General features: G+C 39.8%; 2 protein-coding genes across 6 annotated transcripts in view; one reads left to right on the top strand and one right to left on the bottom strand.

The window, feature by feature from the left end:
- Nucleotides 1-867: 867 nt before the first annotated feature.
- On the bottom strand, nucleotides 868-9,613 carry UTP18 (UTP18 small subunit processome component). The gene is made up of 14 exons (XM_048064448.2): nucleotides 9,157-9,613; nucleotides 8,912-9,039; nucleotides 8,732-8,827; nucleotides 7,968-8,047; nucleotides 7,647-7,732; nucleotides 6,917-7,042; nucleotides 5,908-6,082; nucleotides 5,484-5,584; nucleotides 4,741-4,831; nucleotides 4,346-4,469; nucleotides 3,238-3,412; nucleotides 2,484-2,626; nucleotides 1,657-1,713; nucleotides 868-1,002 (listed from the first exon to the last, which is right to left on the bottom strand). Exons 1-13 carry the CDS (start codon nucleotides 9,469-9,471, stop codon nucleotides 1,689-1,691), a joined length of 1,665 nt encoding a protein of 554 aa, XP_047920405.1. The 5' UTR covers nucleotides 9,472-9,613; the 3' UTR covers nucleotides 868-1,002; nucleotides 1,657-1,688.
- Nucleotides 9,614-9,997: 384 nt separating this feature from the next.
- MBTD1 (mbt domain containing 1) overlaps nucleotides 9,998-22,170 on the top strand; it is a 35,348-nt gene continuing 23,175 nt past the window's right edge. The window contains exons 1-6 of one of the 5 annotated variants that reach the window (XM_048064492.2): nucleotides 9,999-10,210; nucleotides 11,641-11,831; nucleotides 17,438-17,639; nucleotides 18,334-18,473; nucleotides 19,444-19,558; nucleotides 19,653-19,735. In XM_048064492.2, coding sequence (XP_047920449.1) covers nucleotides 17,486-17,639; nucleotides 18,334-18,473; nucleotides 19,444-19,558; nucleotides 19,653-19,735 — 492 coding nt within the window. In that variant the 5' untranslated portion in view covers nucleotides 9,999-10,210; nucleotides 11,641-11,831; nucleotides 17,438-17,485. Of the gene's footprint in view, nucleotides 10,211-11,640; nucleotides 11,832-14,373; nucleotides 15,666-17,437; nucleotides 17,640-18,333; nucleotides 18,474-19,443; nucleotides 19,559-19,652; nucleotides 19,736-22,170 lie in introns of those variants that run through there. The other 4 variants (XM_048064488.2, XM_048064487.2, XM_048064489.2 and 1 more) reach the window with 4 other exon arrangements.

Here is a 22,170-nt window from a genome sequence, read left to right as displayed (position 1 = left end):
TGACAAGTATTTAGCAATAAACTCATACCTTTGACAGCTTTCTAGAATTAGCTTTTCCTCATGCTCTGTGTACCTTCTTTGTAGTAAGACTTTCACTGACTGCTTAATATTGACCTTCACTAACGCTTACTGGAATACCTTGCTCTTGATATTACTGCTCCAAAAGCTCCCTCCTGTGAAGTGGACAGATGTCATTAGTCACAATTTATTCTCAAAACAGAGACTTTACTTATGTTGTAGCATACTCCTAGCCAACTTTGTCCTCTATGTATTTTAAAATATGTGGCCAATTCAGGAAAACAATGATCAGACGCATATCAGAAAGAACCAGCAACAGCAGCTGTAAAGTAATCCTTGCTAGGTGACCCTAATGAGGTCAGGATTTTGCAACTGATTGAAAAATCAAATGAAGTGACACTCAGGGTGATTCAGGATGCTTTACTTCCACAGAAAGGTAAGAATGGAGCCTTCCTGAAGAATTAAAGCCAACTGTTGTACTGTGGTTTTGTGATATTTTGTGATATTTGTAAGACATTAAGCACAAATGATGGTGACTGGCATTCCTCCTAAGCCACAGCTGGCCCACTGCACCAACGGGGTTCTTCAGGTTACTTCTTTGCGCCCCCCAGTCAGCAAAACCGTGTTTCCAGCCACAGAGGGATCTGGCTGGTGGCAAAGCTCAAGCCAAATGCACAAAGCAGAGCTCGTACTTCACATAAAGCCAATACTTGTATTAACAGTGCAATAGTTTACATTCTCATAATAACTGAAGACATTAAGCATTTTTTGAAGACATTAACTTGAGTATCAACCATTAAAATCTATAGTCATTTGCTTACGCAAAACATTGAAAAAGTTGAAATAACATGCCTGGAAACTTATCAGGTACATTTATTAAGTAAAAACATTCAAAAACCATAAAAGTTATATTATTTTTCAACTTCCATATAAAAAATGTGCTTGATTGTGTAGTTCCATTCTTGTAGTTCCAGGTTACAACACCTGCAGAAAGATCAGTACAGAGAATTTTGTTAGTATCTTCAGAATATTTAGCCATCACAAAGTTTTACGCAAGCTTAACATGCAGAAGATTAATCTGCCTCCAGTTTGAATAGGCTGAGCTTTCAATCATTACCACATTTTGGGTCAAATAGCACTACTATGTTACTGACAAGGCTACAGGACATTCTCCTTTCCCAGGAAGACGTTAAAGTCTACAATAAGATGCCTGCACACAAGCTGTACTTCAAGCTTATTTATGTAACCTAAATTTTCAATTATGCAGGCTTAACATGACTTCACAACAGGATCAAGCTAAGCCAGCCACCCACAGTTGCTTTTACCACTGCCCAGGAGTGTGATTTAAATATATTCAGATTTTCTTTAAATTGCTGTCAACAGGACTGGGCAAGTTTCGTTAAACTACCTACTGCCTTTAAGAGTATTAAGAGTATTATTAGAAAAGCTGAGATTAACAAGACAAGTATAAATCTTGGCCATTAAAGTAGCCCACTCTGTGTACAAATGATCCAAACAAGACCATTTCAGATTACACACTAAGAACTTCTTGTTGCCACCTATGAAGTGGTGGAAACAGCAAAACAAAACCAAGATTCCTCAAGAGAATCTTATCAATAGTTCTAGTGCTACTCTTACCTGAGTTACGAGCCCATTTTCTCCTCTATCTTTTAAAAATCTGAATAATGTTTCAGCCTGAAGAAAAAAACAAAGTTGAGACAGGTTTAAAACTTCAGTAACCTGTTGAGCAAACAACGTAAGAAATGACAACTATACAGTAGCTGAAATATGTATGTAGTAAAAGACAGCAATCGTCAGCTTAATAGATTTACCTGAAGTGCCATTACAATATGCAGTTCAAATTTAAATAAAGGACAATTGCATTACAAGATTTATTCTCATTTTTACATTCTTCCTTAGGAGGTTTTTTCATAAGTTCTCCCTGTCAGACCTCATAAATCAGATCTCACATTAAAATCAAGTTTATCTTAAGCTACTCAACAGACATCCAGATTCCTTGAGTATCTGAAAGGATAGAGATTGAACAACCTCTCTGGACAACCTGTGCCAGTGCACCCCCCCCCAAGGATGCTCTTCATCCTGCCTTCACAGCTAGAACAAACCCATGGCAGATGTGGATGCTAGTATGGAAACTCGTATCTTGTTTTAGTCTTCCAAACTATTTTAAAATGGAAAAAAATGGGAAGAACATCCAGTATCTGCCTTTTTCTTTCCTAGTTATTTCAGCAAGAAACAATAAAATTTTTGACAGAGATGTCCGCAGCAAAGTATAGTTTATAATCAGAAAACAACTACGTTTATTCCCCAGAATAGGAAGTCAGCATCATACTCTCTTAAGTAAAAATCAGATCAAGTAGACCAATTTATAATTTACCAGTCATCTGCCCCACCTTACCAAAGGTGGGTGTGCTACCTAGCATTTATCAGCTTAATTTAGTACATACCTATATAATAAAGCTTTGCCTTTGTTGTTTGCTATAGAGAAAAATCCACTTCTAGGAGAAAAGTCCATAGACTGAGTAAGATAAATTTGTTTTCTTCTGAACACTGGAAAGTTTGAGAATACAGTATACGACGGAATGTGTATCTATTAAGAAATATGTAACTCATCAGTTAGGAACAAAAAAATCACATTAAAGTAAAAATTAAACGTTTAAGTTCAACACTGATTTCAAATGATCAGTTCTATTCCTATCCTACCCCACCCTAGGTAGTGTTCTACTGAAGAAACAAGGTGCAGGGAACACACTAAGAAATCATTTATTGCACCTAATTTATTTTTGAGTAATTACATCTAAAGAGTAAAAATAGGCCTCCAAATCCTCAGATTAATTGAATAGATCTACTGTTGACCAGAATTCTGACAAGGCTGGCAGAATTCTGAATGAGCTAGTACCACACAGTAGGACTGGAACAGTTAACAGATACTGAAAAATCAGATTTGTTGCTAAGTTGTTGTATTTACAGCACTGTAAAAAAAGGCATTTTAAAGAGAGAAAAATAACAGGTGAATTAGGTGAATTAGACTACATTCAGAATGTGCTTCAAAGAAAAAAATTTTCTTAGATGTACAGTGCCTTGTACACATCCTGATTTGCTCTATCAAATTCTGCAGTACACGTATCTACTCAGTATCAGTTTTATTACATCAGCAGGAAAATTTTTCCACCAAGATACCATGCAAGAAGCTGAACATACCAATTTGACAGCCTCATCAGCTTCATTGGAAGCCACAGCCAAGATTTCCGTGGTGGGATTGAAGGTCACAGATGTAGCAGATGTAACTAGATTCATTATCGCTTTAACCGGTTTAGGATTATTTTCTTTGAGACAGACATCAGTAGTATATAAGTTTACAACTCCAGAAACTGAACTAAAAAGAGAAATTAACAAAGACTATATCAAGAAATAGCATTTACAGTACATATTCATTTGTTATCTATAGCCAACATTCAACTTAAAAAGATCACTGGCAATTATTTAGCACAGTTTGTAGTATTTTGTTTGAAGCTTGCAGTTTGCTTTAAAGTTTGCAACAGTATTTAGTGGAGGGTTGCAAGGGGCTAGTGGGGTATCTGAGACACTTAACTGGAGATACTTCATTAACTGGTCTCTTATACGAATTCAAAGCAGTGAGAGCTCGCTATCAAAGATTCAGAAATCATTTAGAGTTCTTTTGTGTTTGCTTTTATACAAAATACAACAACTAAAAACACCCTCTGTGCAGAGCAACTCTACTTAAAAATGCTCTTCTGCAGTGGGCTAAAACACGTGCTGTATTTAAATATTTTGCAGTCTCATTGCAATGAATTGATACCACTAGCTGAAGTTGCATCTCAGCAAGCTTATTTCAGAAACACTTTCAAGCAACATTAAGACTCTGTTGGTGCAGCCGAGTTAAGACATCTTTTAAAGTGATAACATGTTCTCTTACAGCAACCAAATCAGAAGTGTAAGAGTAAACTAGAAAAAAAGGTGAAAGAAATGGGGCACCAAACTGACATTTGTACTACATGTTATGCAATTTCACTCAGTATGATTTTAAAATTAACTGCTAGACCTATTGCAAGGGAATAGTAATATATTAAGAGTGATACCAGTATTCAGTGTGTATGGTATCTTATATATACATGGAACAAAATAAATGATTCTCATAGAAAAGGCAATGGTTCATCCATTCACCTCTACTGGAGCTTCATTAAAAGTGAACTTTTTCTGTATTCCTACACTCCTACTAGCCCCGAATGAACTTACTGAAGAGCTTTGAAATGAGATAGAAAGAAACTGAAACATCCACGTTACTCACCCACATGCCACATATTGGTTATTTTTTGAAACAGCAATACACTTTCCTTCCAAAGAGCCTTCATCTTCAAATTTGTGTAGACACTTTCTGCTTCTTACATCCCAAATGAAAACTTCACCTTCCTCTGCAGAATGAAATACAAGATTATAGAAGCCACGTATACAGAAGACACATTGATTTGTCTGTCTTGATAAAATAAATTTCAGAAAAAGACAGCTGTTAACTTATTTAAATAAGTATCAAATATAGGATTTCTTTAATCTAAGAATATACTAAAGCGATTCATTTTTTACATGATTGATCACTTAATTTGCCAATTAACTTGGCAAAACAGTTGACTTACAGAAAATAATATAAATGGAATTATAATCAGTGCTATTAGAGAGAACACTTACTTGAATAGCTATATATTTTACTGCCGTCTGAAGTGAAAGCAGATGCAGTGGATCTTCCATTTACCTTCATGGTGTTGATCAGTTCCTTTGTCTGTAGGATGAAATTAACAGTGACGACTATGAATCTGGCATTTCAACACTTTTTTTGCTCCCTCACAGAGGGATCTTACTACATAAGGGAAATGAGCTTTATTTTATAAAGGTATTTTTCCTAGTTATTTCCAAGTTGCTATCATATAGCAATTTCCAGGTGCTATGATATGGCATTTTAAAATATAACTGAAAAAAGTTCTAGATTCATTATGAATCACAGCAGACAGAATAATTCATGACAAAAGTACACCAACACATGCTAGTGCTATTCCAAAAAAAAAAAAAGTCCTATTATCATCCACCCTCAGATTCCTGTTTCCATACTGAGGCCATTAATTTTGTTAACAGTGTTCATGCAATCAGACGAAGCACGTCATTGACATAACTTTTTTTTTTTAACAGAACAGCAACAAAAAAATCCATGATACTCTGGATTTAACTACATCACCAGTCCAAAAGACAACTTCACTGAGAAAATTCTAAACATCCCCAAATCATTTTCTAATGCTACAGGTAGTTAATAGCTCACTCACAAAGGCTGTCACAGTACATCATACCTGTTTTAACTAAAAAGCTAGATTGCAAGCAGACTTGAAAGGAAAAGGGTACCAAGAAACTGAAGTTACATGCATTACGGAAATAAAAACCACCTTCATTGACAGCAAGTGAAGATAACCCGAAGTTCCAGTTAGAAGCATAAATGATCCATCTGGAGAGACTTCAAAGTTTTTGACAAATTTGTCCTCCATGCCTTTAAAAAGAGAATTAGATCATCATGCTGGCACAATTTATTCTTTCTCCTTAAGTTTCACACCTACAATGAATAGGAGCAAGACCTGATTGTACTTCAGCTTTTTGGTTCTGTAATATACTGCCCCCATAAATAACGTTATTAGTTAGATATCACACAAACCTAGGGTTATATCCTTGACAAACTAAAGCTAAACATACTCTAAGCATCACTACCTCCAACAATTCACTACACTTCCTTATAAAGCAAATTCATGTGCCATCTAAATGACAGTTATGTCAATTTAACAATACTGAAAACACTTAAAGGACTAACAAACATACCTCTTACTTGATGTACAGGAATAATGCTTCCACCCATCATGTCGTACACGTAAAACATTTTATGGTGAGTACCAGTGGCTATAACTTGTTCTCCATCAGCACTGAAACGAGCTTTATAGATCGGAAAACTCTCTAAATAGATGCTCTGTATTTTTGGATTCCTTATACCATCAACCTTCAATAAAAACATCATCACATTAAGGAACATACCAAATAGTAAATTCTTATTGACAGAGTAAATTCTTATTGACTCACCAGTATAAGAGAAAGTAAAAATACACCAGTTGGAAATGAGTCTCTCCCTTTCTTCCAAATTTACAAATAGCCCACGTCTCACCCCTCACCCTATACACTAGGCACTCCCAGCCTTCCTGGATTACTTCTTAGCCTTCCTGCCTAGCCCATGCTTTGTTCAAACTGTAATTTCTAACACACTTTTCCAAATGGAAACATTTGCTTTGCATTCTCCTCTCCTGCAGAGTTGTGGAAGTCAAATTCAACTTGTGTGTTTGAACACTTCCCTAATGCTGGGCCGCGCAGAAAGTTCTTAACAGTTATGATTTTTAGTGTTCAGAGGAGCAAGACAGGAGTGTCCCAGGACTTCCTCCTGCAGTACAGCATCTCCATCCCCAATATAATTTCTCAGCAACATTACAATTGTAGATGTAAGTGGATTGCTCCTCACAATACAGGTTTTACAAACAACTTTAGAAAAAACAAACACCACAACCTCACCAGCCCTTGTTACTCATCAACTAAAAAGCCTCATAGAACTAATTTACTTATACTCTGCAAATAGTTGGTATGAAGCCACTGATTGAAATCTTCCACTGAAATCTTCCCAAAAAATCCAATTCCATTCTAATCACAGACATTACAACCACTCTGTGCATGCCACCATAGGAAGAATGAAAAGCAAGTTTATCATCCCAGGCTATTTCAGGTACATTGAACAAAGGAGTATTTGGTACTAGTGGTCATCTACATCATGTAAATTGAAATTCTTCACCTGAAAGAGTGACACGGACCGATCACGTCCAGCAGTCATAACAACTTGAGCAGAAGGATGGAACTGCACAGTTGACAGTTTTCCATCAGCAAGACGTTCCTGATTAGCAGGCAAGCAGCTCTTCATCTAGGAAACAGATCAAGCAGTTTAAAAAAAACAAAGTTTATGCATTTATTTATGCTGATGAACAGTCAGCTTAATTATCCTTTGTTCTACAAGAGATCTCAAACCCTATGCTGACATTTAGGCAACAGATACAAGCAGAACTCACACACACAGTAAGCTTGGTAAGCTGTTTCCACATGGTAGATATGAAAAGCTAGTTGGACTATTGGTTGTAGTAGAAAGCCTATGTAAAACTCTTCATTCTCACTCACCTGAAATAATTGCAAATGAGATGACAAAGAAAATAATTGTAAATGAAATCATGTAAGAAAATCTTAATGCTCACTTTTCAAAAACCACTTCAATAACCTCAAAGTTACGAGAGACTTCTATCCTTCCCACACAGACTGAAATCCCACTACCAGATGTTATTTAAGAACACAAAGTAATCCCTGCAGCAAACAATACACCTCAATTTGTTTCATGCTTTCATAAGGTGACCTATCAAGTTGTGTAAATACTGAAACATTACAATTACAGAAAAACAAACTCATGCAATCACTGCCCAAACAGCAATAAAGCAAAGCGTGTATATTTTGCACCTCGGACTAAGGCTTGCCTTTACCTCCAAAATACCTCTTGGCAGGGATTCCGAGGTTGATATGAAATTACCAGTTCTGCACAGCAGATCATCATCATCATCACTGCCACCTAATTAAAACGAAGCATATTGAAAAGGTTAATTCGCCAAACACTCACAGATCACAATCTATAAATTCCTTACAGAAACAATAAAACAAATCAAAGCATGCTAAAGGAAACAAAGCTGATTAAGCCAGCATATCAACACACCACAGAAATCGACCAAACATCAAACAATCATTTTTTAAGCAGCTGAATAGGAAAGCACAGAAAGGCATGTTAGGGTTGTAATGGGTTTCTTTACTATCGCTTGTAGTCCTCTTGGATTTTTTCCTGTTTTCTCTGTCAGCCCAGGCAGGAACTCCTCCCATAGCTCGCTGAAATCTAGCAAGATAATGATAAGGGGAGAGAAGGAAGAAATCTTTTAACACAATTATTTCTCTCTGCGCATTAGATAAATGTATGTCTTGCAACACACACAGTCAAAAATTTGCAAGATTACTTTCACTTAAAATGCTATGCAAAGTTCTCCTCAAATTTCATTCAGCTTCCTTTATTCGTGTAACTAATATAATAAAATAACATAATAAAATAGCTTCCTTTATTAATGCTAACTTATAGAATGTGATTGTAAAGCAAAATTGATACCAATCATTAAGGCACTGGTCTTCAGAGTGATGCACGCTTCAGCTGAAGCCCATCTGAATTTCTACATCATTATGCTACTGCTATTCTTTCTTATATTCCTTACTCAATTCAGGTATTTTGTCATCCTAATTAAAACACAATAAATCTCTACAAATAGCTTTTGGTATAATTTATTAGAAGAATTAGTTTATCTCTACAAAAACAAGCATTAAACAACTTAATGAAGAAAAACCCAATTCACATTTTATTTACTACTACTCTCAGTATTATTTTTGGATATAAAAATACCAGAAGCACCAGCTCTAAACAACTCACATTAACACGATAACATTTCCATGGAGAGCAGTCCACAACGGGACTTGGAAAACCACACACTCTTAATTTAATAAAGCTTGCCAGAGAAGTGTTAATGATACTCACTGCTCTTCAAGTCTTATTTTCAGCTTTTTCTTGGTAAGAATTTTCTCAGCATCACTTTTCATCAGATCTCTCCTGTACCTGTGTGTCATATCAATCCTAGGGAACAAAAACACACAAAACACGAAGATCATTCCCACTGAAGCCCCTTATAGCCACTCCTACCTGCGAGCTTGAACTTACTTTTCCTCAGCTTCATCATCCTCATCCACCCAGGCCGGCGCTTTAGACACAAAAGTGCTTTTCGCTTCGTTCTCCACCTCCGAATCACTGGAGTCTCTGAGAAGGCTTCCTCCCTCTGTAGCAGCGTGCTGGAAACAACCGAGCGGGCCCTTTTAGCCCAGCCGCGGGGCGACGACCGTCCCTCGGGGGGACCCGCAGGCAGAAGGGTGCCACCGCCGCAGCTCCCGCCCGCCCCCCGGCCCTACCTGCCGCGGGCCGGCCAGGCGCTGCAGCAGCTCGCCCTCCTCGGCGGCGAGGCAGTCCCCGAAGAGCAGCTCCTCCAGCTCCCGCTCCGCGCCCGTGGCTCCGGATAGGGCCCGCAGGTGCCGGCCGCGCTGCGCCGCTTCCTCCGCCTCCAGCGCCGCCGCCTCCTCCTCCTCCGCGCGTCGCTGGAGCTGCTTCGCCATCTTCTTCTTCTTTTTACCGCTGCCGACTTGCATTTTCCTCAGCGAGGGCTTCAGCAGACCCGTCCGCCGCGGCCCGGCCTCCCGCCCGCTGGCCGCCCCCGGCCCCGGCCGCATCGCTCCTCACGGGGCCACCGCGCGCACCGACCGGAAGCGGAAGCCCTGCTGGCTGCTCACGTACGGACCGCCCACGTGACCGCCTCCCTCTCCCGATAGGCCCCCGCCGCTGCGCCCCCCTCTCCCCTCTCTCGGCCCACGTGAGTCCGGCTGCGAGGCGTGGTCACGTGGCCTTCTTTCTTTGCCTCCCTTTCGCCCCGCCTGCCCCGCGTCCCACGTGACGCAGAGGCGGTCGGGCCGCACCACTGCGTGCGCGGGGGGGGTGCTGCACCCCGGGGCGTGACAACGAGCAGCTTTCCTCCCCAGCTCAGCAGCGATTCCGCATTCCCCAGCAGCCATCCTAAAACTAAAACAGTCCTAGTCTGGGCTGCTCCTCCTTTTCATCTCTTTTTCGTTTTCTCTCCCTCCCAGCTTCCAAATGGTCTCCCCCACAGGCGGGAGGGGGTACGGCGAGCGAGGCAGCCCCATCCCGCGGGGCGCCCAATGAGGGCGCGCGGGGGGCGGGGCTCGGCGCCTGCGCAGTGCGCGCCCGCTCATGTTGTTGCCGTCCCGGCGCAGGGCGCGGGGCCCCGCTCCCCCGGCGCGGCGCTGAACTCTGCGGGGCCGCCCCGGGGCCCCGGCAGGGGCAGGCGGCGGGGGCTGGGGCTGGGGGCGCCCTGAGGGCCGAGCCCAGCCGAGGGGGCCGTGGCGGCCGCTGCCTGCTGCCCGCCAGGGCCTGATGGAAGACACAAAGGAGCTGGTGAGCGCCGGGGGCTGGCGGGGGGAGAGGCGACGCGGGGAGCCCCCGTGGTCCGCGGGGTGCGGAGCGGGGCTGGGGAACGGGGTGGTGGGGAGAGGGGGGCTCCGGGGGGGCTGTGAGAGAGGGGAGCAGCGGGGGAGGAGGGGGAGACTTCCCCTCCGTCGTGATCCCCCTCCTCTGTCGTGATCCTCCCCCTTCGTCGCGATTCCCTTCTCTGCTGTGACCGCCCACACGCTGTGGCCCCCTCTTCTGTCGGGACCCTCTCTGTGGCGCGATGCCCCCCAGGTCGCGGCTGTGTTGTTGTTGCGGCTTTGTTCCCGACCCGTGCCGCAAACCCGTGCGACCAGTTTCGCTTTCAGGTCGGTGCTGGAAGGGTTCGCAAGGGTTCTGTCAGCCCGGTTCTGTCAGGTCCTGGGAGGAGCGGCCGCGTGTGAAAAAGCGACTCCTTTAACAACAACAAAAAAGTTTAAAACCTGGGTTGCAGCCGCTGGGATCCTTAACTTCCAGTCCCAGTCAACACTGTGAAAGCTGCAGGGCAATTCTCTGTGGTTTAAATGCAGATTGCTTTGCATGTGTGAGGAGCTGCGTTTATTTGTTTGCTCGTTACAGCTGCTTAGAGCAGTCCGGTCCTGACTTGTAGGGAGCGGAGTAAAAAGCGTATGGGAGAGACTAATCTGGAGCTTTAAATGGGAACTAAAAGTGTATTCTTCACAAAAGCCAACAAAGTTGATAGGTGTGTGCAGTTGTCTTTGATTGTTAGTTCTGCCTAGGGATGGGTTTGAGGAAGCGTGTAACCTAAGCTATAGGGCAGCGCAGCTGAGGTAAAAACTCCCCTAGGTGGATGCCACAAGAATGGTTCAGGTGTTCTTGAGAGCGTGGAGACCTGTACGCATACGAAATGCTTGTAGCCTGAAAATAAGAATTATCTTCATTTTTGCTCCCTAAAGAGCTGGACGACGTTAGCGGTGCTAATAATGTTTACAAAAGAAGTTCCTCCTCATTAGCTTTCAGTTCTCTTACCTTCTAAAATTTGATTTAATTTTGCAAGGTTCTTGATACCTTCTGCAAACTACTACAACATACCTTCACTTCTCAGGTAAGTTGGCACACATCAGACATGTGCAATGTTTTGCTGAATCCAGCTCTGAGCACATAGAAGGAATTCAGGTGTAGCACACCATGGTTTTGGGTTGGTGTTGGGTTTTTGGTTTGTTTTTGTTTTTTAATGTTAACAGGATGGTTAAAACAAAGTATTTGCCTTCTAGACTTTGCCTCTTCCGGGTATTCCTGTATATAAGAGCTTTGTAAACACATAATGGAATTTGTAACCGATTTTCATTTTTTTTTTTCAAAACTCAGATATTTCACATATTTACATCACCCCTCCCCCTCCAAATTGCCTGCTAATTTGATATATTTTTTTGTAAAAGAGTCTCCCCTCTTCTTGTGTGAAACCCCCTGGGGAAGAGGCTATGGACAAAACCATTGGCAAACAGCAGAAACTGGCTTCAGACAAAATGCTGTCATACATAGCAAATGAAGAGACAGGAAAAACATTTCTGTAATTTTCCAGCTGAGATTTTACTTATAATAAGAGTGGAAGGCACATTTCCAGATAGAGGTGAGTTGCTTATATAAAAAAAGTAAGTTTGGTTGGTTCTGATTTCCAGGAATCCCGAGATGTTTAGCTTCGGAGTTTTCTGTTTGTTTATTTTTAATGAAAGCTGAAAGTGTGTTTTCTTTAAATTGGTACTGTGTTTGAATTTTCCTTTTTTGTCACGCTCAGGCACAAGTAGATCTTCAGTTCTGTCAGGGGTGAGCTAGTATTACTGCACTAAAGTACTCTGGCCAACTTAAGTTCAGAAGAGTTGTAATAAATAAGTTCTGTCGTCTTGGTGCCTTAATGCTGACATCCAGAGCTAAAACTGAGCTTGTGGCATAAAACGTTAATGAATGAATTTTAAAACCACGCATCAAATTTAATACCGACTTCGAAGTATACTATGGGAAACGTATGATCTGTTAAGGATATGTGATTAAAGTAAACGTGACTTATCACAGGCCCATGGCCTGAAGGTTATAATGACCTCATTGTTGACCTTGGCCTCAAATACCATCTGCTCCAACTTCTGTCACGTTTCTGAGAGTCAGATCTGAGTATTGAAAGAGATGCCTATCTGTGTAGGTGCCGGCAGGCTTCTGTTAAGCTACAGCTCTCCTACTCAGTTCTAAATTGCTGCCTTTCTGAATTCAAGCACCAAATTGATTCAGAAGTACTGACAAACGTTTTGAGCAGGTTGAGACCTTTCTGTGATTTTGTATCAGTCTCCTTTTGCCAAGGTGTGCTTACTTGGAGGCAAGGGGGTTGGTCACTTAATAACGGGGTAAAATTTCTATAGCAAGTTCTCGCCTTCAAAAACACTTTCTCATAAATTTTGCTGATACTCGAGCATAGTTTTCATTGAACCACTAAAGCAATCTCCTGAGTAAGTATTTGATGTCTAATTAACATTAAATGGTTTTATTTTGTGATTTGGCCCTGCATTGTCCACCCTTTGTGACCAGCTTTTTGTGCTGAAAAAGTAGTTGCCATTCTCCGAGAGCGTATGCTATAATGTGCTGACTAAAATCAACTGTGTAACTATATGCTAAAGGAGTGAGAAATTAGTTATTAATCATATTTGTTTAGAGTTGCCTTCCTGCTTTTAGGGAAACCGGTTTCCTTAACTATATTCTTTTATCATGCCATTTGCCTTATGTAATAGTTAATTAAGAGTATTTCTTAAAAATACATCGTTGCCAAGTACTCACAGAGGGGAGAGGAAGAACAGGAAAATGGGAAGTTGGGCAGAATAAGAAAGCAGTTTTTTAGGGTTCCTTTCTCCACCCACCCCTTCAGTAAGAACTATGCAAGAAACCCCCAAGCAAATAATCGTGCAGACTTGGATTTGCCAGTCCCGCTTCGCCTAGATCTTGTGTCGCTCTGTCTAAAAACCTTTCCTGTTGAGGAACTGGTAATCTTACTAGGAAAATAAGCTTAGCCAGTATACCTAAATGTTTGGCCCGTATGCGTATTGCTTCTGCTTGCTGACCTACTGGGTTATCCTGTAGTGCAACAGCTACTGCTCTTTGGCTAATGACCGGTTGCGCGGCTCTGAGGCTTATGGCGAGCCAGGCCTCCTCTCCTGCTCGGAGCAAGCTTTGCAGATAGGCAGGGTGCATTCCCTCACGTTAGGAGGTGAAGAGCACTAATCTGTTTCAGTTTTGAGGGAAAGGTAATTTTCCTCCTCAATGTCATTTTTCATGCTAAATCCAAGCTCCTGGATCCATCCTTTTCTTTTATGTCTATATTTTGAAACATGTTCATTGATCTTGTTACGGTTGTAATTGTTGGATCGAGTTCCTGATACTGTCTCTAGCAGCCAGAAAATGAATTTTAGGAGAAAGATTACCAAATGTTGATTATTAAAACCTGTAAATATAAAATTTAAGCTTACTCCCCCTCTGCTGACAGTGGTGACCCACAGTTCTGTGGTTATGACAGACCACTTTGGCGCTGTAACTTAACATGCTACTTATTTGGGTGGAGGACTGCATTCTCATGGACAGTGTGTCTCAAAATCCAGTGGGAGCACCTGGTACAGTGTAAGCTGCTCTCTCCGAGGCTTCCATTCACAGAGGTGCTGCAGATAGCAGCTAAGTGCTCCTCTGTCAGACGGTGTGGCTAGTCAGCTGGTAAGGCACGCTGCTGCTCGGCACTTGCAAGAACGCAGCAGGAGTTGCAAGCTGCTGCTGTTACCGAAGCAGATGCCTTTTCCTCAATTATGGTTCTGTTGGAGGTATACGTTGCCCTTTATATAAGGATGCAATTTTTGACCTTTGAGTTCAGAGTTGTACCCTAACTATTTTCTGTTTCAGATATTAGAGCTTGGAAAATAATAGGACCTTTCATTTCAGCAGGAAGGGCTGTCAGAGATTCCACACATTATTCACTTGTTTCTATAAATGCTGTCTCAACATGGGTTGAAAAGAACCTTAGAGGTGTTTATTATCAAAATAAAAGTGTTTTGATGTGCTCTAGCAAAATTCCAGCATAGGTATTTGCATATTTTCTTCCCTAGCTTCCACCTAGTTCTATAAACAAAGTAGTTTGTATTTTTTCTGTTGAAAAACTGTATGCTTTCCAAGTTACCCAAAATGTATTTTGAGTAATTTCCCAAGAATTACAATCCAGATAATAACTATAAATTAACATTAGGAATGTCCTATGCAAATTATCTGGCAAGCATGCTTATCTTCTGGCAAAAGCCTGGATGAAAATGTTATATAAAAACTATAGTATTATTTTAATCAGTAAAGCTGCTATTTGGAGTTGCTCATAACTTGAGCTGAGACAATTTGACCAAATATAAAGTAAATGGAAAGGTGGAATATGAGACTTCTTTTGACATTTTAGTTAAGCGTAACTAGCTCTTGATGATTGCTTCTTAGAAACCTCTGTAATGCTGAAGAACGATTTTTTTAGAGGTCCCAATTTCTCTAGAGAAATTGGAAATGTTTTCTTTCTCATCTGTGAATATTTTGGCAGAGAGGGCTTGGCAGTGATGCTAAAGTTCTAAATTTATGTGATAGGAAAAATAAATAAAAAAAAATTAAAAAGAGCCAACCGTTCTGTTGTGGTATGTGTGATTGTAATCTTGCACCATGCTTCAGCTTGCCTACAGCAGCCTTTCTTCCTTCCCTTCTGTGCCACTGGAGCTTCAGCTTGCCTACAGCTTTCCATTTCTGCTCCTGCCCTCGCAGTGGGAGCCGTGCTGGCTTTGGGGTTTCTCTGCTGTGGTGCTGGGAGTTGGTGGGACTGGGAGCGGGCTGTGCTTCTCTTCTTCCTCCTGAGCTCCTCCAGCATTTCACACCCCTGGCAGCAAAGCACTGGGTGAAACAGAAGGGCCCTGTGTGTCCAGAGGTCTCTGGTTTAAAAAGAAAAAGAAGTGTGCTGAGACCACCCTGTGCTGCAGGTTCCACTACGGAAGGTCGAAGCCCTCCTTTGTGTAGGATAGGGCCTTGGTCCCTAAGTTGAAATGAGGTCAGCCGATTGACGGAGGATGCATGGATGAGGCTGGATTTCCTGTCCATGGGCTCTGGTACACCACCAAAATCTGTCCGTAATACCAGGAGGCAACGCAGTGTTACTGCTGTGAATGGTTAGGATGGTGCTGTGTCTTATTTCCTGGTGGAGGCAATGGTCAAGGAAAGCCAAACCGGGGCATGACAGAGTTTGAGATTCTGGGGAAGGTAACGAGTCTTCACGTTCTGATCTGTAAATTACTGCCACTTTTTGCAGAACACTGTATCCATGGCAACGTGTTCAACTTCTGTCTTAATCTACGCACACGTGCACACAAACGAATAACTGATCTTGCATCTTGCTGGTACTAGTATCAGTGATAGTGTACAGGTAAGGCTTGCTACCAGCGCAGCTTAGGACGAGGTTTTGTCCTGCCCTCTCCCTGCATTTCCTCTGATGATTGTAGCTGTTGTCCTAGCTGCTTCAAGCAGCTCTCAGTTTCTTCAAGGAGATGTGGAGTTATGCCCTGTCCTAAGTTTTGGTTGGTTTTAATATAACTTTGTGTGGTTGGCTGCGGGATGTGTGCACAGTTAACATTACATTGAATTTGTTTAAGTTTCAAAGTGCTTTAAGTGATTTGTGTATCTTATTTTATAATCTTTTACGCTTACAGGATGTGGGGTTTGGTTTTTTGTTAGTTGGATGCTAGGATTGAGTCAGTGTGGGAATCAGTTTTCCCTTTTAACTGTGAAGAAATCCTTCTATAATAGGACTTAGATCGAAAAGGAGAATAGAGAATATTATAATAAAAGGATAGCATGGCAGAAAAAGGCTTGGATAAAATCCAACAATAAAGATGTTCAGGCATATACTCTCTAGGAAAGGGATTTGGGGAATTACTGTGATGAAATCTTAAAGCTATGAATCCAAATGCAATTTAAGAAGGAAAAATCCAGTCACATTTCTTTTTGTCTACAGTGATTTTTAAATAAAACTAGCTCTTGGATGGGAGCGGGAAGGAAGTAGAAGCAAAGGCTTTCTTATTTATTTTTCTGTTTTCTTGCTGTACTTCATTTCCCTAACTTGTGCTTCCATTGTAGAATTTTTGTCTTTGTTTTATTAATACCTCTCATTCTTAGTAGATATTGTTAAGAGTAATAGAAATACTTTGAATTTTTTTTTTTTTTAGCTTGATGAGGGCAGCTCACTTATGTAGCAGTAACCTTGTTTCAGTAGAGCTGTTTAAAATAGTGATCAAGTGAAAGATGTGACTATTACAATGCATGTAGTGGATATGCATCAGAAAAAGACCAGTTAATCTGTTGTTTATGCTTCTTTAATGTCTTCGGAAATTGCTCAACTCCTTTGCATTCTTCAAATCTGTATGTTTTCACTTGACCTCAGATTTATAGGTTATAGCAAAGCTATTATGTAACAGGGTTTTGTAGATGACAGTGGCAAATTAGTCACCTTTCTATCTTTTAGTATTTATTCAGACCCTATTGCCATAGTAACTGAGCTCTTCATAATTGTTAATGTATTAATCCTCAGAACATCCCCGTGAGGTAGAGAAGTATTCCTGGTTCGCCCATGAGAAACTGAATCCTAGGGAAGCTGAGTGATTTATCTGTAACCCTGCAAGCCAGTAGTAGCAGAGAGAGAGAGAGCGAGCCTCATTCCTGCTCGGTGGAATAGTGCCCTCCTCATTGAACTGTCTTTTCTCTGCCCAGCTTTCTCAAATGAATGAATTCAGGTGAAATTGGCTGCAGCCATCTGGAAGGTGCTCATTTACGTGTAAGATCCGTGTGGCTGTCATTAATCAGCACATCAAGATTAATGAACTCTGAAGATACCAAGAAAAAGGAACGTATGGGCTGATACTGTGTATTCTCAGTGGACCAAGAGAGATTTTTCTTCCTGTTTATCATAATACCAAAAATTGGCTAGTTTTGGCTCTACTAATACTAATTCAATTGGCAATATGTGGCTCATATTTCTGTGCTGATTGAGCAGTTTGTAGTAGTTCTACATTTAAAGGTTGACTTTGACCTTTGAAACTTTTTAAGTTTGCCTTTGATATTTTTTGTATACAGAATGCTCTGGTATTCTTTGTTTTGTTTGCTTTTATTTTTTTATTTCTTTTTTATTATTATTATTTTTAGACAGAACATACTTCACGAACAGAAAGGAAAAGACGTGATTCATTCGGGATGTTTGACGGTTATGATAGTTGTAGTGAGGACACCAGCAGCAGCTCCAGTTCAGATGAGAGTGAAGAAGAGGTTGCTCCTTTGCCATCCAGTCTCCCAATCATAAAGAACAATGGACAGGTCTATACTTATCCAGACGGTAAATCTGGCATGGGTAAGTAAGTGGTGTGTGAGTACCCAGACTGTTTTTCAACCTCTGCTGTGATTTGTGAGTGTCCAGTCCCAAGTGTTTGTTCCCCTTGAAAATTGACCAAAATAGTTGAAGGGAAGTGGATTGTTTGGGTTTTGCAAAACTGTAATAAGAAAGAATGTGAATCTTGCTGTCAGGAAAGAAATAGTTTATGAACATTTCCCCCCTTATAATATTTATTGTGTATAATATACACACAAGTGTATGTTCTCATGCACATTGTTTTTGTGCTTTGAGCTTTTTTGAAAGTGTCATTCTGTTCTCTTACACTTGGAAGTATATCTCTCTACCCTTTATCTTGTTTATATATACAATCTATAAAAATATTTCTTCCAATACTAGGAAAACTTCATTACCACTGCTGTATAAAGCCTGTCAGTGTGTCCCTGTTCACTATTACCTAGCTATGAACTGCAGTTTTCCAGAAAAATAAAAGGGCAGGGAGGAGGGGAAAGATTGTTTTTGCCAATGGGGAAGAATGTTTTGGACACGTTTATTAGTGTTTAGCAGAGATTTCTCTGGGTAGAATTTTGGATTTGGTAGAAATGGATCAGTTTGGTGCCACCTACAGGACCTTTCTCATGCTGTCTTTGTTCTGAATTTTTACTGTGGCTTTCTTTACACCCCAAACATTTTGTTCTTTCTCTCCTCTGGTTAGCTACATGCGAGATGTGTGGAATGGTTGGTGTCCGTGACGCTTTTTACTCTAAAACGAAACGCTTCTGCAGTGTATCATGTTCCAGAAGCTATTCATCGAACTCCAAGAAGGCCAGCATTCTGGCCAGACTTCAGGTAGCGGTACAGACACCATTTTCTTTATATACTTATTATAGTCAGTCTGTCTTTGTAAAATGTGTGCACTTGTAAAACTTGCATGATGTTTTTAAAACAACTAAGTCAAGTTTCTAAACACAGTAAAATTGTCACATAAATGATTTCTAAGCCGAAATTCAAAACCATATCACTAATGAGCAAATTGCTTTGCTCAGCAGAGCAAATTACACAGAATATTGACTCCTTATTTCTGCTGCAGCGGCCCACTTTTATCTGCAAGAAAAAGATCATGCAATCAACAATTAGTCTATATATGTAGTGATTTGAAAATCCATGCATCTCATCCCCAAGATACTTTGAGGCTTTAGAGAGAATAAAGGTTTATTTAGCACTGTCGTGTTTTGCTTTTGAGGGTTTTCTTAACTATACAGTCTTACAAAATGGGGTTTGATCTGTTCACTTAAAATATTAATCAAATAATCAGGAAAACATTTCTGTAACATTGAATAAAAGAACTGGAGATGTAGAGAAATATTATATCTTAGCTCATATTCATTGCATATGCAACAAAGGCCAAGAAACTGCATTCATCTAAATTAGATTTAAAAAAATCTTTCTTCTAATCTGCTTTCCAAAGATATCTTTTTTTTTTTCCAGGTAAAATAATGAGTATATATGTTCTTCAAGTTGGAATACTAGTACAAAAGTAATCTTTTAGGAATTGTTTTCCTGTTGGTGTTTGAATGTCTTTAATATTATATGTAGTTTTGTGGTGCTTGGTCAACTTTCATACTATGTTGTGTTAATTTTAGTTAAATCTACCAGAGAAAAATACGTGATAAATCATTTTTAAAACTTAAGTGTTTTCTTTTTTTTCCCCCCACAGTGACTTTTTTCAAAAAAGTTGCATCAGAAATATGCTACAGATCTATGGAAATTTTTGGGTTGGAGTTTGGAAAGGCTTTATTTACTTAGCTTTTTGTTGTTGTTTTAGGGTAAACCTCCAACAAAAAAGGCTAAAGTTCTACAAAAACAACCATTGGTGGCTAAATTAGCAGCATATGCTCAGTACCAAGCAACTTTACAAAACCAGGCAAAGACTAAAGCAGGTAATGGCACATAAACAGCTAAAACAAATTCTGAGCAATACAAGATTTATCTTTCATTAGCAGCTTCCTAAATGAAATAACTTTCTCTTAACAGCTGTCCCTGTGGAAGGTTTCAGCTGGGGTAACTACATCAATAGCAATAGCTTTACAGCAGCTCCTGTCACCTGTTTTAAACATGTAAGTATTTTTCAATGCGTTAGTCTTTTGTGTGTGTGTATCTGCATGCATGCATGAGAGAGAGAATCTGCATTAATTCTTGAATTTGTTTTTGCAAAACATGCATACCCAAACTTGTTTGCAAGCCTTGGAGTGCGAAACCTGTAAACTGTATGAGTATGACCACTTTTAAATACATATGTATGTTTCTGTTTGTTCTTTAAATCATTCTGAATGCTCTGTTACACTCATCGTGCATGCTTTCACAAAGAAAAAAATAAAAGGAGTCTTAAACACTTGTGAAATTATTTTTCAAACGTTCTGGGCACAAAATTGTGGTATACACTGTAGAGTATCAAACCAACTAGGTCATGCAATGCTAGATAAAGTTATAAAATACTTATTAGATTGAGGCTTGCTCCAGTACATAGGAACTGATCTTTCCATTACATATTTGGGTTTGGTATTTTTTTTAATCTTGGTTTTTAGTCATTCTTCCTATCAGTTGTGCTGCTAGGTAGTGTAGAAATAAAGGAAAATTGAGCCTCTTCATAAATCTGAAATGAAAAAGCATGCTTTTCTTTGCGTTATAATTATGAGGATTCCAAACAAAAGGTCCTCAGTCATTCTTGTCATGACAGAATGTAGCTTGGGGAATTAGGAAAATATTTATCAGCATCTGTCTTTAATGTGTTTGTTAAAATCCATTGATTATATGTTGTTTAAAATATTGCCAGTAGTTTCTGGTGTAAAGGTATCTCTAAGTAAAAACTTTTACCGTCTCTTTTCTCAGCATGCTGTATTTTTTTTTATTTCAGAAGCTAGCGTTTCAGCTTCTTACAAGAGTTTTATTTTGCTCGAGATTATCTGCTGAAAATTTCAGTCAAAATAAACATTTTGCTTCATAGAAGCCCTTCATAAGGGGGAAGAGAGACACATTTTCTGGCCAGTTTTGGAATTCATGCTGAGCCCTGTCAATTCATAAATCAGTAGGAGTTGAGGGCTCTTGGCAGTTGGCACTTTCTGAATAGTACCCTTTATGCTTAGAGGCCTTAAGTATTGCCCAGAACAGAGCCTTGTATTAGTATAGATTCATGAATTTGTATCAAATTCCATGTGCTTAAGCAAGCAAGCATGTTTGCCCTTTCCTTTCACAATTATGTATGTGTTGTAACAAGTAATTTCATAAGTACGTATCAAAAGGTGTTGTTTGATAATGACCTGTACAATTATAACAGCAAATGCTTCATGCTTAATTAGGATACATCTACAGTAGTTATACATTGGTACATTAAGCTGTAATGTTCCATATGAAAAGGAGTCAGATCTTCCTTTCTTACTGCTTCGTTCATTGACCTGAATAGTATACCAGTAATGTGAACAGGTACAATGTTAATGTTCAGAGTTTACCTTGGAAAATTTCACGAGCTTTATGGCAACAGTACTACTAAACCAGAATGGTGTTTCTTTTCACCCTACATTTTCCTTTTTTGTAGAAGTAAAATGCAACTGCTGCAGTCTAATTTGGAAACTTTTTTTTTGGTGGACATTATTTAGCTTTGGAATAGTGTGATTTACATTTACCCTTACTGTAGTTTTCTATGAAAAGCATATTTAAACCAGTCAAAATCAGAAAACACATTAGTACCTTCTTCTTGGTAGATCCTTCCCTCTCTCCCATTCTCTCTGTTGATGATTAAAATAAAAAATATTCCTTTTGTCTGTCTGGAAAGCTCATTGCTATTTTTTCTATGTGATAGATTCTTTAATTTGTAAAAGTGTGTATTAGTTGTTGTTTGTTTACAATTCATATTATAGATTACATGCACATTTTGTGTGTGTCCACAAGACTGAGTATATCAAGTTTATCCTGTCCAAGATAAAGGTGTAGAATTGACACTACAGTAAAATAATGACACATCTTCCCCTAAGTTTATTATTAGATGATATGTGTACCTGATCGTTCATCTGCTTGGATACTTATTAGGGAACATTGGGATCAGTGTTAAAGAAAACTTAAGCAAAATCCTATGTCTTATTCCCTTTTGTTTGTTTATTCATTTCATAACCCAGCATACTTCAGTATTTCAGGTCTGGTGTAATTTTCCCAGATTTGCCATTTTCTTGCCTAATGTGGGGATTTATTTACTCTTCAATTTATCACATTTTAGAAACAAAATAATTGAAATTCTCTTTATGGCTTTTTCTGTATGAGAGGAATTAATTTCAGAGGTTTTTTTGATGCCCTTAATGTGGCTTTTGCACTTCCTTGTTACCTTCATTCCAGACACCTTGATGTTTCAGTGTTGACTAACGCTAACGAAATTCACTAGCAATACTGCTGCAATGTCCACTTTCTAGGTCAGTAAACTGAAACAGAGAAGCTGTTTTGTTTGTTAGTTTTTTGTATAGGAAGACTGTGGCAGAGCCAGAACTACAGTTTGTGCACCTTGCCT

The sequence above is a fragment of the Anser cygnoides genome, chromosome 19 (assembly GCF_040182565.1).
Source record: "Anser cygnoides isolate HZ-2024a breed goose chromosome 19, Taihu_goose_T2T_genome, whole genome shotgun sequence".
Taxonomy (NCBI): domain Eukaryota; kingdom Metazoa; phylum Chordata; class Aves; order Anseriformes; family Anatidae; genus Anser; species Anser cygnoides.
The sequence above is the reverse complement of the archived record's forward strand: the minus strand, read 5'-3'. Positions and strand labels throughout refer to the sequence as shown.

What these genes read in the sequence shown, in the direction of transcription:
- UTP18 (XM_048064448.2), bottom strand. Translation starts at nt 9,471, where the DNA reads ATGCGGCCGGGGCCGGGGGCGGCCAGCGGGCGGGAGGCCGGGCCGCGG. An exon ending in GCCTGGCCGGCCCGCGGCAG is followed by an intron (nt 9,040 to 9,156) that starts GTAGGGCCGGGG and finishes GGTTGTTTCCAG; the next exon opens with CACGCTGCTACAGAGGGAGG. An exon ending in CAAGAGGACTACAAGCGATA is followed by an intron (nt 7,733 to 7,967) that starts GTAAAGAAACCC and finishes CGTTTTAATTAG; the next exon opens with GTGGCAGTGATGATGATGAT.